Genomic DNA, 21,213 nt, shown 5'->3' with positions numbered 1-21,213 from the left:
ATTACTACGTTAGCTTAATATCCATCAACTATTTCCATGATTTCAAGAGATTTCTTCCAAACACCATTATTAACACGTCATCGTCTTCTTCTTATTGTTATTCTTTATTCTTCTCTTTCTTCTTCTTCTTCTTCTTCTTCTTCTTCTTCTTCTTCTTCTTCTTCTTCTTCTTCTTCTTCTTCTTCATCATCATCATGGCCATCATCGAACACCTATTATATCTTGAACAATTATTAGGAGCCAGGCTCCAGGCTGCATTCTTAATAATATCATCTTTATTGTGTACTATGAGTCTACACAGCAATTATTAAAAACCCATTTTACAGATGAGGGAACGGAGGTTTCACAGGGGTTAAGTCCTTTGCCCAGTGCCACTCTGAAGTCCTGGGGCCAGACCTGGAACCCAGACATTTCTGATCCCACAGCCAAACCCTTCAGCAACACTTGGCACTGCCTTATTGCCAAGGAGCGCTTTTTAAGCAACTGGCAAAATAACCAGAATATGACTTTTCTAAGGGCTGGCTTTTCTACGTTTCCATGAGCATTTCCTTACACCGTAGGCCAGAAACAACTTCCATTAGAATTGCCTGGTATGCTTATTACGAATGCATACCGCCAGCTCCAACCAGCTTGAGCGGGGCGGTGGGGGAGACAGATTGAATCATTTGCCAATTTCCGTGGCATAGATACTCCTGTCATAGCCAATGTCAGGCCACCGATGCCTGGTCACTGAATGCAGAGTTGGCCAAAGATGTGTAGCAACACAACATTGTATGGTATTCCAACCGTTCCAGTACAAAAACTATGAATAAACCTCAAAGAATAGCAAAATATAGTCAAAGAATTAGAGAGCGATGAATTTTGAAACACTTATTGCCTTTTTATACATGGTATTTAATCACGGGTTTATATCACTTCATTTCTGTTTAAGGTTGAGTTTAGCAACAGGCTTACGACATCCCTGGCTAGGCAACAGTCCGCTGTCACAGATGGGTATGAGCAGGCTGCAGCGCCCCAGCCTGACAAAATCAACGCTGAAAATGCTGCGCCCTGGAATCCGCATTTCTAGAGCATTCCCCCTGGGATCCTGGGGCATGCTCCAATTATTGAGCCAGAGCCATAAGCCTTTTTTAGAGCACATTTGAAGGAAGTGCATGAAAACAACATATAATATAATAAACATCTAAAAAAAAAAATGTAGAGGGCACTCATACTCCTAGCCAATACTCATGAGCAATTATGATAAATGAACTCCACTGTTACTCATCTTAAAAGAGTTTTGCTTTTTAAATAAATTGAATAAAAAGTCAAAAATGTTTATTTTATTTTGCCCTTCGATGAAGTATGGAGAATAGACAGTAATTCTGTTGCCCTTGCAGCCAACATAGGAGGACCGTTCACGGGCCCTTCCCAAAAGGTTTAGGCAAAGAGAACGAAACGCTGGGGAAGTCTCAGGGCAGGGCCGAATGGAGAGAGAGGCTTGTAATCTCAAATTCAATATACAAGATCGAAAGCATCAAATAATCGGTCAGGAGTGAGCCTCCCCATCAGAAAGTTCCACCTGTCTTGGAATTCAACCTTGTGATCGTATTATGATGTGTACATTATACACCTTTCTCTCTTCATATATATAACCTCATAGAAAAATCCAGGCACATCTGAAGCCTATAGGAAACTCTTGCTTGGCTCAGTAGGAAGACCATTTGAAACACCATCAGCCTCTATCTATCCTCCACCACCACCCTGCCCCACTCAACCACATCCACTTTAAAAGTACAAATGTCTCTTTTGTAGGTAAAGGTTGTAATTCAGAGAGAAAGTGTGCCCCTCAAATCAAAGGCAGTCTAATAGCTCAGGAGTCCCCAGCCCCCCGGGCTGCAGACCCATACTGGTCCGTATTTGCAGCCGCTCCCCAGCACTAGCATCACTGCCTCAGCTCCACCTCAGATCATCAGGCATCAGATTCTCATGGGAACACTGGTCCCTGGTGCCAAAAAGGTTGGAGACCACTGCAATAGCTGTGTGCACAAGATATCCAATCCATGGCTTGGGATTTGTCCTCTAAACAATGGTGTTGCTTTTGGAAGGTGCATATGGAAGTTAGTTAACGGATATCTGTGACTAACATTCACTCAGTGCTTACAAAATACCTTGAGTCATTGGAAAGCACTTTGCATGCTTTACTATTTTTAATCCCCCTTCTGTGTTTGAGTTCTTATCCAGTCTCATTGAAGGTAGCCGATCAGTATTCTTTGAATGAATGAATTCACCAGTCCCCATTTTAAAGCCATGGGAGGCAAGGTAGAGCGGGGTGAAGTAACGTCCAAGATCAGATAACTGGGTTTTAGAGACTCCAGTCCCGACTGTTTACTTAATCCAAACACATAAATCACATTGTTGCTTCCCTAGAATATAAAACCCGGCTTTTAAGATGTTAGAGCATATCAGAGTCATCCATGAGTATTATTTGAAATGATATATCTTAGGTTCATAATTATGAATGGTTAGTTTGGGGGCGTGGCCCAGGAATCTGCATTTTCAATAGGCTTCCCCAGGTGACTTAAACAAGGTGATCTGAGGTTATATAGACTGATGGAAATAGACTGATTTAGTACATCCAAACCTCTCTATTCCTTGAAACATAGGCAACCCCATCTAATTTTCAGACTACAAAACCTGCATTTTGCTAAGGTGACCACAGACCACCCACACTATCAAGGGAGAGTCCCTCACCCCACCTGCCATACCCACTGCCCTTAAGTCTCAGAGCCTTGAATTTTTAGACATGGCACCTGTAAGGCCACCAAATTCAGTGCCTTCAATTACTCCGGTGCAGTAAATTTCATCCCAGCAACACGATATGGTGAGAAATTGATAAAAGTTGGACTAGAGTCCAAGTCTCCTGAATTGAAGGATGTCCACTGAGTGAAGGTCTTCTGTTTGCCACATCAATTTCCATATTTTCATCTTCTATGTGAGCACATATTGCTTATTAAGTAGAATAACCCAGAAAAAATGGTTGACTACAGTTGTACAACAACCTTGGAAGAGCCAAAGAACTTTGTGGAGTAAAATCCCATTTGTTTCTCTCTGACTCAAGAGTGGGCTGGTTTTGCCATTCCTCTTTTACAAATGAAGGATGGAGACTCTCAGAAGGTGAGTGACTTGTCCGAGGTCATAGGGCATCATGTCTCCCACCTAAACCTTATCATGTGAAATCTCACCCTCTTCTCATTAGAGCCATGAATGGCTGCTGTGCTCTGCTAATGTACAACTGCCAAATTTCTAGATGAAGTTTTCCCTATTTTCTTGTTGAATTATGTATCCAAATTATGTATCCTTCAATCAGAGGACTCGCCCATGTCTTGTAATTGTATGGTTCACTATCTTCTCCCCTATAGGGTAGGAGATCCCAAAGACTCTGAGTATGTCTTCTCCATCTTTTATCCCTCACATCTAGAAAATGTTCTCTATACAAGCAGAAGCATTTTAAAGGGTACCGAATAGAATAATTTATACCCAGTTTGCTCCTCTAAGATCAAACGTGGCAAACTATGACCCACAGGCCAAATCTAGCCTACGGCCTGTTTTTGTAAATAAAGCTTTATTGAAACAAGCTAATTGGTGTTTACATATGCCTATGGCTGCTTTCAGATGTAATAGCCCACAATTCAAACTATTCACAAATAGCTCTTTAAGACAAAAGTTTGCTATCTGTCTAGGTAAAGAACAAACTGGAAAAGAGATGCAGGCATTTCTATTTTCAGAGTGCATTTCTTAGTATTTTCATTTTCTAACACATATTTATACCTCTCCCAGTGCAGGAGAAATGAATCTTCTGATGAGTAGGATTTGGAACTCAGTGGTCACCAGAGGGAAATGAGGGCGAGGGGAAAGGTAGATAAGAGTAAAGGGGGTCAAATATATGGTGGCAGAAGGAGATTCGAATTTGGGTGGTAAACATACAATGCAATATACAGATGATGTTGTATTGAATTGTACACTTGAAACCTATGTAATTTTATTAACCAATGTCACTCCAATAAATTTAATAAAAGAAAGAGAGAGAGGGAGGGAGGAGGGAGAGAGGAAGGGAGGGAGGGAGGGAGGGAGGAAGGAAGGAAGGAAGGAAGGAAGGAAGGAAGGAAGGAAGGAAGGAAGGAAGGAAAGATGGAAAGATGGAGCTGAATCATGTCAGTTTATAGAAATCATGTATTTTATGAGACAAGATTCTTTGACTGTCAAATGTCTATGAACAGACATATCCGTGTTCACAAAGAATGATGCCTACACATGTCTTGGCATATACTGGACAAAGCCCAGGAGTCCTAGAACGAAACCCTCAGAGTGCTTGTCTCTTTGTTCCAAGCATTTATACAAAGAAAGAAATAATTAGTAAGGAAAATCCAGGGATTTTGGCTAAGATCAGTTCCATCTTAAATTCATCACCAATTTTCCGCAACCGAATTATGCCTTCAGCAGTTTTCTTAGGGCCAGAAAATTAGCATAATGTATAGATTTGCCATTTGGTTAAATTAAATCTAGCATACTATGTGAGAGGAGAAAATGTCTCTGAGCTAGGTGGATTTGAGGATTCACTACAAAATAGTAACTTCTTTCCTTTTTGAATTGATGTTTAAAATTGGCCTTGATTGCCGAATGGGATGGAGCAGGAAAGAAAACCAGGGAGCTGAGGCGGGGTGTGGAGAAAGCTCTAAGAGTCACTGCTGGGGAGGGAGAACAGGGGTGCCGTCAGGAAGAGGAAGCTGCTGGCTCATTCAGACTGGGCGCTCGCTGAGCTAGAAAACAAGAAAGCTCATCGTAATGAAGCCATCAAAGTGGGTAGTGACGGAGTTCTTGGGAGTGCCTCAAATTAGTGGGGTGTAGGGATGTCATTAATAGAGAGACGCGTGCCTGCTTCCTCCCTGGGGCTTTATCAAAGTGGAGGCTTGCTGACATAGTCCGAAACGACAAGGGTGGGAAAGAACTGTCATGGAGGATGTGTTAGGGTACCAGTCATCCATTCTGTAGGGTCTCCCTGGTTCTTGAAAGAGCTTGAAATTCAGAGGACGGGCAGGAAGCCAGCTGATGAAGGAGGGACCCCCTATCTGAAAGGCGTGTTGGGAACATTGAGTACTGACCCTGAAAGCATAGGACCCTGAGTAACAATGGCGGATGATGGGATGGCTGGTCACGGCCCCGAGACACCCAAGCATGTGGATGGGCACCTCAGGCTCCACTGCATCCCCAGAAGCCACATCAGGCACAGGAGCTCCAGCAGAGTAAGCAAGAAAGCAGAGAGGGGCACTTGCTTCTCACCACCAGGAAGCGTCTCGTGTCTCTGGATGCCCTCTGCCTCCTTGGTCCCTTTGTCCCCTCTCTCAACCCCAGCCCCAAAAGAAAAGGACCCAAGAGGGGAAGAAGTGAGAGTGTCCTAGAGTGGACCGCCTCCCACGGACACAGAGGGCTGGAGCAGTCGGGGAGAAATGAACAAAGAGTTGGAATCTCGTTAACTTTGGAAGCTTTAAAATGGACCGGCCTGAGCTTTTAAGAACCGAGTGGCCAGGAAATGGTTGCATCTTCTTTAGACGTCATGAAGGCATTCGAGTCAGGAAATTGCAATGCCCTACTGCCCGCCATCTACTAATCGAGCATCCTGAAGAAGCTCCTAGGCCCTCTGAACCTCAGCTCCTTTGTCATAAAGTGGGGACAAATAATGGAATCTTCCTCTGAGTCATCAGGCGCTGCAGTGAGATATATTGCATGCAGAGGGCTTCGCAGAGTGCTAATCGTTCAACGAATGCTTATGAAATGGCTAGATGTTGATCATCATCATAATTATGGGCCAGGAAGGCCACTTACCTGTATTGACTCATTTGGGGCAGTGCTAATAACATCATTCCTTTTTTCTGGATGAAGGAACTGTGGCCCAGAGAGGTTAAGTAACTTCCTCAAGGTCGCAAGGCAGGAAGTGGTAGAGCTGGAAGTCACACCCAGATCCTTTGGTTCCAGAGTCCGTAAATCTTTATTGTTAGTGGTAGTAGTGGTTATTTTCGACTCCTTATTCCTGAAACGAAAAACTAAAGCTGTGAATTCAAAGTAGAAAAAGAGCATTTTATATAGTCTTCTTATTCTGCTCTCTGATAAGCAAACACCAGTCCCCAAACCCACCTGGTGAATCCCCAGGGACTGATACGTCATAGATGTTCCGTAAATATATTTCGAATGATTGGATAAGAGAACACCTGGTTTCCAGCTCAGTGAAACCCCTGTCAACCTCCAGTACAAAATACATTTTCTTATTCCCTGGTGCTTGCAAGCTCTGCTTCAATGACATTGCTGTAGATAGAATTGTGTCCCCTCACCAAAAAAAAAATATTCATATGTTGAAGCCCTAATCTCCAATGTGATAGTGCTTGGAGGTGGGGATGTTGGGAAGTAATTCGAGTTAGATAAGGTCATGAGGGCAGGATCCTCATCATGGGATTAGCATCCTTAAAAGAAGAAGAATTGAGAGAGACCATTCTCCCTCCGCCACGTGAGAAGGTAGCAAGCCCAAAAGGGGGCTCTCGCCAGGAACCAAATCTACTGACACCTTGATCTTGGACTTCCCAGCCTCCAGACCTGTGAGAAATAAATGTCTGTAGTATAAGCCAGCCAGAGTGTGACGTTTTGGTACCGCATCCCGAGCAGACTAACACAGATAGATACCTTGGCAGTCCATTTCCTTTACCGACGTGTTAAACACTTGGCCCCTTGCAGGACCATCCCGTACTTTTGAAAGGTGAAAAAAATAGCCTAAGAATTGGGTGTCAGCCCTTCTCTGCCATTTCAGCCTTATCCCTCTCTGTGGCATTTCATCATTCCAGCAGAGCACTGTATTTATTCAAGTTGAGGGAAATGCGATGTTTTTCTTCACTCTGTGTCACCTGGCTGTGGAATCAGCCCTGCCGAGCCTGGAAGGAGGCATTAGCTACATCTAAAGCTGTGTGATTAACTTATTTGTTTGCCGACAGAGCTAAAATGAAAAAGCAGGAAGCCGAGTGAAGCTACACGAGCCCTGTTTTGAAGTAGGATTGCGAGCAAACCAGAGACGTGGGTTTTAATTCACATTCTCCGGGCTTACCGTTATTATTACTTTTAATGGAAAAGAACTTGGCACAATCTGGCTCCATTTTAAATGGAGAATGTGCAATATTGTCTACCTCAGGGTATGCAGTCGATTCACTATGCACGATCGTCTCCCCCGCCCCTTTCTTTGGTTCTTTGTACACATTCAATATAGTTACATTTTTGCTTAGAACATATATATTTTCCCCCTGAACTTTTCTCGATTGCTTTTTTATCAGGTTTACAAATCAAATAAAATAGGTATATTGCAGAGCTCTGTGATATTATTTTCTGAGCTTAGAGTACAATGTATTGAATTATGCCAGTCCACGCTCTGCTTCTACTATTCTCTGCAGATTGAGAGAGAGGGAATGTGGGCCCTGTAAATTCACTTGGCGCCCGGCATTACTGGTTAAATCAAGACCGCTATTCAGGCTGCAAGAAGAGACAGAGCGAGTGTTCGTTACACAAATCAATTTGGGCCAAAGTACATCGCAGTGGGTACTCAACCATCGCTCACATAATATTGTCAACTTAATCAAATAATGCCTCGAAGACACTCACAAGCTTTTCTCTCGGAGAAATAACTTGATTGGTGGAGAAGGGAGAAGCAGCTGGCTATTCAAAAGTACACTTTTTATTTATCACTATTAAGAGCTTTGTGCACGGACAGCAGGAAACCTGTAGGAGAGGAATGATGCTGGAGATTCAATAGGCTGACTTGGGGGGAAATCGTGCTACATGGCCATCCTGTCTTGAGTGTTCGGTTTCGGTACCTGGATGGTGGAATCGGGGATGCTCGTGGACCAAGAAGCTGCACCCAGAGAGGTTCCCTGGAAGGCTGCAGTGAAGATTTGCAGAGTGCCTACTGTGTGCCTTGGTAAAGGGCTTCAGAAATACATTCATAAAGTATTTGTCTTTGGATGTTCATATTTTAGTAGGATAGAGAGGTAAGTAAATAGCCAGTTTAAAAATCTATAGTTAATAAGGGTTCAGCAGGGGGAAACGAGGGACTCTAGGACATTCGAGGAGGCATCTGAAGCAACCTGGTTTGGTTCGCTTTTTGGTGGGTCGGTTGTGATGGGGCCCTTTTCACAGAGCTCATCACTAGCTCTAGTCCAGACCTAGAGCACGCAGTTGGCATGTCGGCGAATCTTTACCCCTCTGTAGGAGTGCTCTGCAGTTGACTTCTAAGGCCAGGCTGTTTGGTCTTTCCAGAACATCTTTCACCTTGACCTTGAGAGGCCTCTAAGGGCTGAAAAGAGTTCAGGAAATGGAGGTAGATATCCTAGGTTTGGTTCTGCCGTCTCTGCTGTGTAATTTTGGACAGGTCACTTAACGTCTCTGAGCCTCAGTTTTTCCAATTGTTATGGTGATTCAGTGGGATAAAGTATGAAAAACACCTAGCAAGATGCCTGGGTCACAGTAGGACCTCGGCAAGTTTTTATTTTCAATCTCCTACCCCAGACCCTTGAGCCAATTCCACACTTGGCTTATAAGTTACCAGTGGATGGTAGCATTCAGTATCAGGTATTCAACTCGAAACTAGGGAGAGGCAAATGCCCTTTCCACAGCAGCGATGCTAGTCCAGGGGTCCGTGGGTGTCTACGCGTCTTTCAGGGCTTTTGTGAGCTTCCCAAAACCCTACACAAAATTCAAGTGCATACGCATTCCCTGTACCCCAGGGCGTGCGTGCACGGCTTTCACGAAAACTTTAGTGTATCTGGGAGCACAGAGATAGCTTAAGAAACGTTCATCTACAGGCTAAAGAGAAATACCACCAGTAACAGTAATAACAACAACAATGACGGCAGCTGCAGCTGCCACTGGTGGAACCCAAGCTTTAATTGCCACGATCTCACGCAAGGGAGTTATTATCCCAACCTAGTTCACGAAGGTTTTTTTTTTTTTTTTTTTTTTTCTGCTTAAAACTCAAGTACTTAGAGTTGACACCCAAGTAATCACATTCCTCATTTTGAAGCACCCTGTCACCATTGGCTCAGGGAAGACCTCCCCTTCCTCTCTTTCTCTCTCTTTCTTGGCTTTCTTTCCTTTTGAACCCATTCTCCACCCCCATCCCCCTAAGATGCCATTGCTCCGAAGCGGCCCGGTCCGGGAGAACTTTCTGCAAGAATGGAAGCGCCGTTCTGTACCTCTGCTTTCTAACGAGGGAGCGTGTTTGCTTTCCATCACTGCCCTAAGACGTCACCGCAGGCTCAGCGGATTAAACACGAATGTGTTACCTAATAGTTCTGGAAGTCAGGAGCCCAGCGTTGGTCTCCCCGGGCCAATGTCGACGTGTCTTTGGGGTTATATTTGTTTCTATGGGCTCTGGGTGAGACCCCTTTCTCGCCTATTACATCTCCTAGAAGCCACCCTCATTCCATGCCTTGCGGTCTGCTTCCCCCCACCCGGAAGCCAGCAGCAGTGGATGAGTCCTTCTCCTGTGACGTCACTCTGATGCCTGCTGCTCTTCCGTCCGTCTCCCTCTTCTGCTTTGAAGGACCCTTGTGATTACATTGAGCCCACTAGATAATCCGGCATCATCTCCCTATTTTAAGGTCAGACAATTAGCCACCTAAATTCCAACCGCAACCTTAATTCCCTTTTGTCATGTAGAACAGGGGTCCCCAAACCCCTGGGCCATAGACTGGTACCCCTCTGTGGCCTGTTAGGAACCAGACCGCACAGCAGGAGGTGAGCAGCAGGGGAGCCAGTGAAGCTTCCTCTGTATCTGCAGCGCCAGCATCACCGCCTCAGCTCTGCCTCAGATCATCAGGCATTAGACTCTCAAAGGAGCACCGGTCCCTGGTGCCCAACAGTTGGGGACCACTGGATTGTAGAGTGACACAGTGACAGTTCTGGGAATTAGGACATTAACATTGTTAAGGGGCCATTATTCTGCCAGCCGAAGGTGTCTCCTGAGCCCTTGACATGTAGCTGGTGTGAGTATTAGTTTGAGTCAACTTTAATTTAAACTTAAGCACACTGATAAGATACTTAATTCAGTTATTAAAAACCTTTGAGGTATGTTTTGAAAATCTTGGACATTCAACTGTCAATATTTCAAAGCCTAAATATAAATCAAGTACTTCCACTGAACATCTAACATCTGTATTGAGATAATGAGCCATAAGTGCAAATTTTACATACGATTTTGAAGACTTAGTACATAAAAAAATGTAAGATGTCATTTGCATTGATTACGTATTGAAATAATCTTTTCGATAAATCAGGTTGAAATAACTATATTCTTAAGATTCACTCTACTGATTTCTTTTTACTTTTTTAAAATGGGACTTCTAGAAATTTTAAAACTACATATGTGGCTCCCGTTTTATTTTATCAGACAGGACTGCTCAAAAGTGCTTGACTATCGTCCTTGAACTGTATCTAGTGCTGCGTTGTGAGTGCGTGCATTTTAAATTTCCATCATGTGGGGAGGAAAAGTAATGTTCCCTCTACCCTTTTAGGCTCCTGGCTGAGCCCCTTGTAACGAGAGAAAAATAACGGAAGTTTAGTGACACGTATTCCTCCTGTGCATGTGGGAGATACCGAGGAGAACTGAGTAACTCCCAAAACGGCCCAAGCCACCACCTTAAACACCGTCAGCACCTAAAGACAAAAGATGCTGAGGCGAGGCCAGTGATGGAGGCGGCCAGGAAAGGCACAGTGGATGAGGGGAAGGTGGTTACACAGACGTAAGCCAGCTGCCTTCTCCACTGATGAGTCTCTTGCGATTTAGGGTCCTGTTCTCTTCTGTACAGAGAGGGGAAAGCCCTTACAAGTGCAGAGTTCCCTTATATGTGTAAATGTCCCTCACAAAAGGGCGGCCTCTGCTCTGTGCCCAGAGGGTCCCCCCTGTCTGCCGTTTCTCAAAAATAATCAGCTCAAAGTAATCCTTGTGCCAAAGAAGCATGTTTCGGGGTGACATAATTTGCTACCCATCGTCAAATATAATTTAATACAGTTCTGGTTTTATTTCTAATCATCATTCCCCTGTTACCTCCCCCATATAGTCAACGCTGCTTCTGAATCTCTAATTTCTCCCTGAATTCTGATTTCTGTCGACAACTTCGCCACGTTTTGCTCATCCGTCCTCGTGATGGTCACCTATATCACTGCAAGCGATCCGGAACCACAGAGAACTCTGCGATGGAAACCTTTTCTCCTTGCTTGCATCTGAGGAGACTGAGGCTCAGAGGGTTTAGGGAGCTGGGCCAGTAAGGGATGGAACTGGAGTTTAACTCAGAGATATCCAGCTGCAAAATCCCTCGCCTGCGCTTCCACTCCCAGAGACCCCCATCACCCCCAGAAGACTGAACAGCAGGCAAACTCAGCGTTGCCTACACAGGCTGAGAGAGAGGAAGCCGGGGGCGGGGCCAGATTCTGAAAGGCGGATACTTCTACACAACTCTGCATAGCCTCTCCAACTGTCATCCCTGGATTGGTCGATATCAAAATCCAATTTCGCCAGGATTAGCCTTGGGTTGCTGGGAGCTATTCATTGAATTAGGAACGATTAGAGCAGAGGGAGCCCCACGGTTCTTTATTAAGGTCTTCGCGGAAGCACTAAGTGATCTTCAGGAGATTAAAGTGCCGGTGGTGTTTTCTTAACGTTTATAACCCACGCCGATATCTGGGGAGTTTGTTTATTAGGAAAAATTCTGCAGTACACATCCTGCCTCCTCCCAGGGCCTTCGGACGGGGCCCGAGCACGAGCTGGCTCTGCCATCCTGATGAGCTTGTTGGGGAAGCTGCCAAGTGCTGTCCAGAAACCCACTTCTTGAGGTTCATGGACTGTCCATTCATGTAGGGTCCCGCAGCCTTTCTTGCCTGCTAGGGAGGTTGCATCTCAGAGTCTTCCACACCCAGGGGCCGAGAAATAAAGAACAGATGCCGATGATTACTGACACTGTTGATAATGCTGATGGTAACTCTAAGTACCCCTGTTCACATGTAGGACTTGGCGGTCGCGAAGACTTTGAGGCCACTACCCCACTCTAGGGGGGCCAGGACAGATTCGCACTTATCATTTTATGCATATGCGGACTGAGACCCAGAGACACGAAGCTGGCAGTCGTGCAGCTCGGTCCTAGCAGAACCAAGCCTATTTATTTATGCCACAGATGTGTACTGAGAACTTAGCACGTGCTCAGTGCTCAGCACATTCGATTGGTGCAGTCTTGTACCCCGTCCCCAGGGACATTTGAAGCTCAGACGGTATTTTTGGTTGTCTCAACTCAGGATTTAGACCATCGGCATCCGGTAGGTGGAGGCCGGGGATGTTTCTGGACACCCTACAGTGCGCAGGACAGCCCCACCTCACAGAATTAACCAGCCTGCCATGTCCCTAGTTCCATCGATGAGCAGCTCTGCTCTGGGATGTGGGGATAAGACAGCGAAGAGTTCCACCGTCCCGACTCTCCTGGAGCATATATTCCAGCGGAGAAAACAGACACTATACAAATGAACGGAAGCATGTAACATAAAGATAAGAAGTGACATGCGCCGTGGAAAAAAAAAAAAATCAATGGGTAAGGGCAGCCGAGATGCTGACGCAGCCGGTTTAGGTACCGGGGCCAGAGACGACTTCTCCCACAGGGGATGTCTGCTAGGAGACCTGCTCGCTCAACCTTCTGAGCTTCCAAACCTGGGTATGAGGTGCTTTCCAGTTCAGCTGGGTCCCACTTCGGAGACCAAGTGACTTTTAAAAATCAGACTAGGGCCAAGAGTTGTTCCTTCGGTGGTGACTTCCCACTTAAGCCTCAACATGGCCCAGCCTTGGGGATGGCAGCTGCAAACCACATGGTCTCCGCCTTCCAGAAACACACATTCTAGAAGTTCAGTCCCATGAGCAGCTTCCACATCATTTTATTCTTGCCCTTTGAAATTTTATTCTGTGTCTTTGCCATCAGCTTCGACGAACCTCTCAGGGAGACTGGGATGGCTTAATCCATCTGTGTGACGTCCAGCGCTAGGCTCGGGGAACCTGCAGGCAGGTTCTTGCCCTTCGTGAGGGTTGACAGCTTTGGGGAGCTGCTGGGGGACTTCTCAGCCAGAATCCTTGAGTGTAGTGGCAGGTGCAGAAGGAAGGCAGTCTGTGAGCCTGGGCAGGTGAAGGGAAGACTGAAGTCTCCTGTCTATTTTGGGACCTCATTCAAGTGCCCAGTGTGACAGATGGGAGCCCAGGGAAGCTCCAGCAGGGGTGGACGTTCTCCCTTCTTCTGGACCTGGTTTGAGGTCCACCCTTTTGAGAGCCCCATGCGGCCTGAAGCAGTAGGAAATGCATTCACTTCTTGAGAACAGCTGCTCATTCCACACTCACTTGTGGTTTCTTTGTTTGCTTATAAAGGGCCTGTAGTGAGTTAAATGATAGCTTTCAAACAGGATGGCCGCGTCCCGACCTTTGTAAACCCGGGAATGCGAACTTATTCGGAAAAAGAGCCTTCGCAGATGTGATTCAGCTCTGGATTGCAGAACAGATCACCCTGGATTTAGGGTGAACTATAGAACCGATGACTAAGGTCCTTGTAAGAAGAAAAAGGCAGACGGAGATTTGAGTCCCAGACGCACCGAGGGAAGAAGGCCACGTGAACACCGAGACAGAGAGCGGGGAGACACAGTCCCCATGTCGCCGGAAGTAGGAAGAGGCAAGGGAGGGTCCCCTCCTAGAGTCCCCTGAGGGAGCGTGGCACCGTCAAGGCAGATTTTGTGTCCCTCACACCTGTGAGAGAATATACCTTTCTGTTGCCTTCAGCTACCAAGTCTGCGGTCATTTTTCTAGGAGACCAATAGAGGGATATAGAACATGGACGTGTTCGGAAGACGTCGACCCTGAAAGTTCCCAGAAAAGGGGAAAGAGAAAGCTCACACCCCGACATACTCAGGATGCGAGTCGGGGAGAGTCCCCTCTCCCCCGCCCGGGGCGTAACCCCATCACGCGGCTGCAGCTCTGTAGAAGCTGCTCCGTGCACCTCCCATCTCATGCGTCCCCACCACGATCTCGTCCTTGAGTTTCCATCATCACACCATGGAAACAGGGATGCTCCATCTGGAAAAAAAAAAAAAAATTCTTTCCTATTTTTCTTTCTCAACCACTGGATCCTGACATCACACATATCCTTTCTGTTCACCCACAAACGTCTGAAAACACCTTTGATGTATTTTTTTTAAAATTTTACGCGTTATCTTTAAAAATTACTTTTAACACACAGGTATTCCGACATAACAATTTATGGGTGTTTGTGTATACGCGCGCGCTACAAAATGATTAATTGAGCGTTGTGTGTTTTTATCAAAGGAAACAACACAAAGATTTCTCCAAAGTCCTGTTTGACTAAAGATGATTAATTTTAATTTTCACATGAGCGGCGTAATGCTATTAATCATTTAATATGTTTAATCATAATCTCTGTAATTCCTAATTAGGTTTATTAAGCTGAAACATCCAGCAGTTCTGCACAAATCCAAATCTAAGTTTTCTTCTTGGGACGAGAAGGAGCTGGTGACAATTTGTATTTAAACGGCAATTTTTAACAGGAAGGGAAAAGCAGACTAGAAACTTCGGTCTCGGTTTCTGCTTCTGCAAACTCAGAGTACTAAGACCCCTGACCCCTCTAAAAAATGACAGTCCTATGATTCAAGGTCATTTACATCTCATGGATATGTAACCAAACCTCACATTACCAGCAGAGAAAACACAGTTCCCATTCTCTCTGGGTCTCATGTCATAATGTTGTTCTTTGGCTGTCCCCTGAAGGTGACGAGTTGATCACTCATTCCTTCACTCTTTATTCATACACTTGTAATCCATTCACCCATTCAGCCAGCGAGTCAGCCAGCCATTAAACAGGCGTTTGTCGTGTAATCAGTTTACCCCCTGTGTCACGTGCTGGTCAAGCCACACCCTGCTGTGACCCTTCTGTGGCTCCACACACCTTGTAGGATGAATCGTACACTGTTGCTCTGCACACAGGGCCCTTCAAGATCCCTCGCCTACCTCTGCAAGGTGGGCTCCTGCCCCTCCTTCATCCACGCCCCTCCCCTGACCAGCGACACCAAGGTCCACACAGACTCGCTGCCCGAATCCCGAACACGGTTTCACCTCTCTGCATCTTTGTCTGTGCTTCTCCGCCTGCCGGTACACCCTCAGTCCCCCTCACCCCTTCTCTGAGACACCCCCCACTTAAGATTTAACCTGCAGAGCTGCCAAGCCTCGTGGAACCTCCAGCTGTGCCGTGTGTCCCGGATTTGAGTTTACTCAGCCCTCTGTGATTCACTCTCACCTCAGTGTATCTCACAAACGAAACGGTGTATCTTTTCCTAACTCTTTATCATCCATTAAACTGGGAATGACAAGTGATTTGGAGGACTGACTTCTGTGTCCCGTGCACAGTAGTTGCTCAGTAAAGAGGTGTTTAATAAGCAAACGAGAACCTTTTTTATGTTTCCTGAGAGGGGCATTTTTGCACCTCTATTTTGACATTAACAAAAATTATCACTCTACAAAATGTATTACATTTCACTTATTGACTATATACCACGTGCCAAAAACTCGGCCAGGTTGGTGTACGTTATTGTGTGCAGTCTTCACAGGGCCTTATAAGGTGAGCACTATTGTTATTGTTCATTTTCCAGACTAGAAAACTATCCCCATCCTCCTTCTTATTCGCTCCAACAGCATGAGCAAAACTACCAAGCGTGTCATTGTTGTCATGACATTGCACCTGAAGGTCGATGAAGTCATCTGATAGGGCTTTTGGTACCAAACCAGCTTGCAACAGGCGTGTGCCAGCCACGAGGAGGTCTAGACTTCGAAATGCAAATCAGGGTGTCTTCGGATGGAGAATCCAAATGAAATCTGCCAGTTAACACAGGGTTAATGAGAAAGTCGCTAACTATGCTGACGTTATTTTGGGGGGGGGAGTGTGTGTGTAAAATTATTATTTTCCACTTTATAGGATTTTATTATTTTACACCTGGCTGCCTGTATCAATAGTTTTGTCCCAGTTATATGCTTCTAAATTCCTTATAAGTAGGTGAAGACAAATCCTTGCTCATATATTTGATGAGCTTCCACCTGGGTTTTCCATCTTGGTTTCTGAGAAGCAGGTATCTGATGCAGATGGCGTCTACTGCCACCTGGAGGCAGGGCGTGCTAATTGCAGAGAAAGTATCTAGACGTGAAGCATCTCTGAAATGCCGAAACTCTAGAACCCTGAGCGTGGGAATGACTATAATGATACCAATGTCCCTGTGACTTTTCTTCTTCTAGTTCCTGTCTATATATGGACATCAGTACAATAGCACATTATCCAGGCTTATATTTGGGAGGGGTGGAGTGGAAAGCAGAGCCGTGAGTTTTGCCGGTGACGTAACATTGTCTCTACCAGCTCGTGCGATAGAACCTTCAGCAGTGACAGAGATGTCCTAGATCTGTTTGTTCAGTATGAAAGCCACTGGCCACGTGTGGCCACTGAGCACTTGTAACATGGCCAGTGTGAATGGGAAACCTTTAATTTAATTTTAATTTGTTTACATTTAAATAGCCAGATGGGCCAACTGTGGCAGGCGAGCACGGGTCTGCACAATCAAGAAAAAAAATGTGCAAGCCATAAAAAATGTAAGGCAATCAAATGGTTATTTGGTCTGTAGACTACCAAGCAGCCTTTTCAAATGTTTGACTATGTTTACTAGTATATTATCTGCTCAGCCTCCACAATTATGTAGGTACGTTCTAAGATTTTGAACAACCTCGGTTAAAGGGTTCGCGCTCTCCTACCTTTATATTAGCCTCTTCCTGATGGGATTTTCTCTAATTAACTGTTAAAATTCTGCTCCCGCCCCCGCCCCCGCCCCAACTAGCCCCTTCCCTTGCTTTATTTTCTCCACGGTGTTTATTCTCTCTGCCAATTCCATATGTATTTTTTCTAACAAGTTTATTGTCTGATGTTTCTCGTGAGAATTATTCTCCCCAGGGGCGGGGATCTTTGCTCGGTTACTGCTGAAGGCCAGATCCATGACGGGCACTGTCGGATGTTTAATGAATATTTGTTGAATGAACGAATGAATGAATGAAGAATGAATGAATGAATGAATGAATGACTCGGCAGCTCCTTCTCGTTCTGGCGTTTTCCTAGCACGTCAGGTGAGCGAGCGCACATTGGAAAAGAGCATTGGGGCGCACTCAGAGCCTCTTCGCTTTGCTCTCGTCCTTTTAGCAGACAGATGACGCAGCGCCAACGGATGGCCAGCCCCAGACACAACCTTCGGAAAACACAGAAAACAAGTCCCAGCCCAAGCGGCTGCACGTCTCCAACATCCCCTTCCGGTTTCGAGATCCGGACCTCCGACAAATGTTTGGCGTAAGTACCCCCTTTCTCCTCCGCAGTGCGTGCCCCGGGGTACCCCGGAGCCCTTCCCTCCATGTAAGTTCTCGATATTTACGATGCAAAGGTGAGACGTTTACATAAGGGGGAAAAGGGGGGGGGGGAGATTTTTGAACTCCAGTCTGTATGTATATTGCAGCTGGTGAGATCGCTTTGTGATTTTCGTATAAATGTCTTTGCTTATGCCCACTGTGTTTTCAGTTTGCCAATGGTCTCCTTCTACTTAGTAACTTGACCATCACATGGAAAATGAACTCCCAGATAACACACTGTTGAAACAAACCCATTGATGATTCCAAATTGAGGGGCCCGGGACCCCATGTCATGGCTCAAATAAACACGATGTGTTGTCTTGGTTCTTCTTGCTTTTGCAATTGCCAAACGATCATGGCATATGCCTTCATACCTTAGTCTTTCCCAGGCACTGTGCATTTTTTCAATTCTGCATAAAAATTCATTTAAAAAGAACATAACAAAAAAAAAATCTAGAGATTTCTAAGTCCAACTTGCATCCTGCCGTGTACATTCTCCTGGAATGAATGACGAGGATTCAGAGGTTCTTATTGTGATGGTGCATGCCACAAATGACTGCCTCTCCCAGGCACCGCTGCGAAATGCAGAGTGAGCTGGAAGCCATCACCAGCCCAGTGGAAATAGACGATAGGGTTGATTCCTCATGGGACTTCATGACCCAAATCCTTTTTCTGTATGAAATCTACGCTATCCACCTTGGGAAGGAATGAGTTTGCCATTTCTTTGGGCTCAGTTCCACCAAAGGACAAAGCTCTGATGGGCTTGGGTATCATCCTGGTTTGCAAATGTAGTTTATTTGTTTATCCGTGACATCCCAGCATTGGTGAGATGTACCTGTGGGTTCCGCGAACAGAATGGCATCTTTAACATTCGACTTAGAGGAAAGGTTGGCTGCCTGGAGCTACTTCTTCTAAGAGTTTTTGGAGGGATGCAAATATGACAAAAAGAATAAGAAAAAGCCCGACTTTAACGCCTCGTTCCGAGCACAGTAGATCTCATTCCCCAAATAAAAAAGGGAGCTCTGGCTTGCTGCCCTGTAATTGTGGGGTTCGCTTGCACCTTTTATTTCTTTAACATGCATGATGTTTATCAAGTCCGCACCTGACACAGAAGCAGAACAAGCGTCCTCATATTTAAGAGACCCAAGCTTGAATCCTGACATTTCAGAGGAAAAGGTCAGCTTCTGCTCTTTCTTCTCTCTCATTTGGTAATAACCTTGAGCTGAGCCCTCTAACTCTTGCAGAGCAGAGATACCCTCAGGCACTTTCAGGTCAAAGATGACTTTGAAAAGTGCAGAGCATTCAAAGTGAAAGTGGAGGTTAAGTGTGTGTAAAGTGGTGAGACCAGGTTTGAGTGATGGGCAGCCAGAGGAATTAGATGCCTTTTGCCACATCAGGTTAGGAAGACGTCTGGCACTTGTATCCATCTTGATGCGTCAAGTGTCACTGGGAAGTTGGCTTTGAATTTGGTCCTCTTAATGACCATCTCCTGCTCTTTCACGGTGTCACTCATCACAGCACACCCCAATTCCCACCCCTGAGGGTGCCATTTCCTCCCTAGTCATCTGGGTTATCTTGAAAGTTATCAGAGGGCTGCATGGCTAAATCGGAGAGGCATTCAAAGTATTCACGGCTAGGGCTCCCGAAGAAGGAGTCCTGAGTGCATGGATATCTGAGCCTCTCTACTGTCACAGGCGTAGGGTGGGTGGCACAGAGCAAAATCTTGCCAAAAGATCGACCATACAACCAGTTGTCAAGACGTGCTAAAAATCTGCTGGTTTCAGAGCCGCTTTTTGTAAAAGTCAGGATTGTCCAACTGACAAGATGTCAATTTGACGAGATGATAGTTACACTTACTATGTATGAATTAAGGAAGCACAGCATGCATTCAAATATACAGAAATAAATTTCGTTTATCACAAACAACATCTGCGTCCATTTAGAAAAGTGTGCAAGATCTTTTTCACCCATAAAATTTATTGGGCAGATACAAATTCCTGGACTCGGCGATAACTCTGAGGCTTCTTTGGCTTACAACGTCATTCTGAAGAATGGAATTTTCACACTAAAATACACATATATATGTGCTATATATATATGCATGTATGTATGTATATCTATGTAGGATATAATAATATATAGATTCTTCCTGGCCAAACGTCGGTGGCAGCAAACCCGTTCTGGTTATGCGCTACATTTAGTGGCATAAATCACATCGAAAGGTATCTATCTGTCAACATTCTCATTAGCTTCCCACACTTCAGTTGAGAGAATTAGCAGGATTTCCTCTTTCGGGTCATAGTTACTTGGAGAAATTACATGTTAACGCCAATCAGGTATTTTCTAAGTCATTCGTACATGAGATATCTTCTCTCCTCTCGCTCCTCTATATTCCCTTTGTCCCTTCACTTTGGCAGAAACTACCATAAAGGCAATTACAGAGGAAAAAAAAAAAACCCTCACGAAGATCTGCGTGCTTTTCTCCTTTGTCTCTTTCGTTCAATACGGCCGTGGGGATTTCAAACGGAAAACACGAGGCAACAAAACACCCTCCTTTCTCAAACTGCCTAAACCCCCGGCATAACTTCCGCAGCCATGAATAATTCAATCGCGAAGTTCGCAGCCTCTGCGGGCCTCATGATTGCAGCAGGTGCCTCACATTTTATGTCGAATCTGTGGCTTTGGCGCCTCATCATTGCGATTCTGGTTGTCTTTCTTCCACCGCACGCTTCACGCACTTCACGTTCTTACTGTCTCCTTTTGGAGGCATTCGTTCCACTGCTCGTCATTAAATCTTCTAGCTCGTTATAGGTTTCTTTTTTTATTTTTTCTTTTAAGATGAAACTTTTCCTTGGTTGAGAAGTTATGTGGTCACACTATCCAAAGCAGAATCTTTTCCAAACACCAGTTGAGGTGCGAGTGAATGGCTCTGACGTATTAGATCCAGGGGCCCCGTTTCAGTGGAGGGAACGTTGGTCCTGGCCTGGCTACTTTCTTCTTGAGCTCTGTCTTCTTTCTGGGAATCATTCACAAGCCTATACTTCTTTACGTGGAATTCTTGATGATCCCATTAAAACAATGTGTAGATTTCCACTAAATTAATTACAATGTCTTGTTCCTAAATCCAAAGAGTAATTTCACCTAATATTCAAAATTTAAGCATTTCTGGATTTGGGGTGAGAGAGATGGTTGTAATATATCCAGACCACGGATACAACATATTCTGTCACAGAGTTGTCTTCAGAAATAGCTGCTCAGTGAATACAGGTTTCAAATGTACACAGTATCCTCATTATCAAAACACAGATGCTCTGATGCATGTGATCTACTGAAGTTTTCCTTTCTAGCCACCAAAAAACAGATCACATGACTCTTAGAACATGCAAAAGAAGCTCCCATGATCACCTTTTCAGTAGTAAAATGGAGATATCTACACCTTCAACGTTAATGCCAGGTTTCCATCTACCGTGACGTTAGAAGTAGTCAAGCCATTTTTTTGAACATGGCATCATGCCTCCTAGTTCTGCATCCTAAGCATGAAGCCAACCCCAAGAAAACCCAAATGATGTCTTTTCTTAGCCTCCCTGTACACCCTTTGAACTAATCTTTACTTTGGTATTTCGTGCTGTATCCGTTGAACATCTTTCACAGTTTCACAGTGAAACGTTACTCGATCTGAG

At 45.1% G+C, this 21,213-nt stretch overlaps 1 protein-coding gene across 34 annotated transcripts in view; it reads left to right on the top strand.

Annotated features, from left to right (window-relative positions):
• The window catches only part of RBFOX1 (RNA binding fox-1 homolog 1), a 1,358,182-nt gene that overhangs the window by 1,215,357 nt on the left and 121,612 nt on the right, over positions 1-21,213 (top strand). For all 34 annotated transcript variants that reach the window (XM_036226176.1, XM_036226155.1, XM_036226160.1 and 31 more), the window contains one exon: positions 17,334-17,477. In XM_036226176.1, coding sequence (XP_036082069.1) covers positions 17,334-17,477 — 144 coding nt within the window. The remainder of the gene's footprint in view (positions 1-17,333; positions 17,478-21,213) is intronic.

The sequence above is a fragment of the Rousettus aegyptiacus genome, unplaced genomic scaffold, assembly GCF_014176215.1.
Source record: "Rousettus aegyptiacus isolate mRouAeg1 unplaced genomic scaffold, mRouAeg1.p scaffold_m13_p_8, whole genome shotgun sequence".
In the NCBI taxonomy this organism is placed as follows: Eukaryota; Metazoa; Chordata; class Mammalia; order Chiroptera; family Pteropodidae; genus Rousettus; species Rousettus aegyptiacus.
The sequence above is the reverse complement of the archived record's forward strand: the minus strand, read 5'-3'. Positions and strand labels throughout refer to the sequence as shown.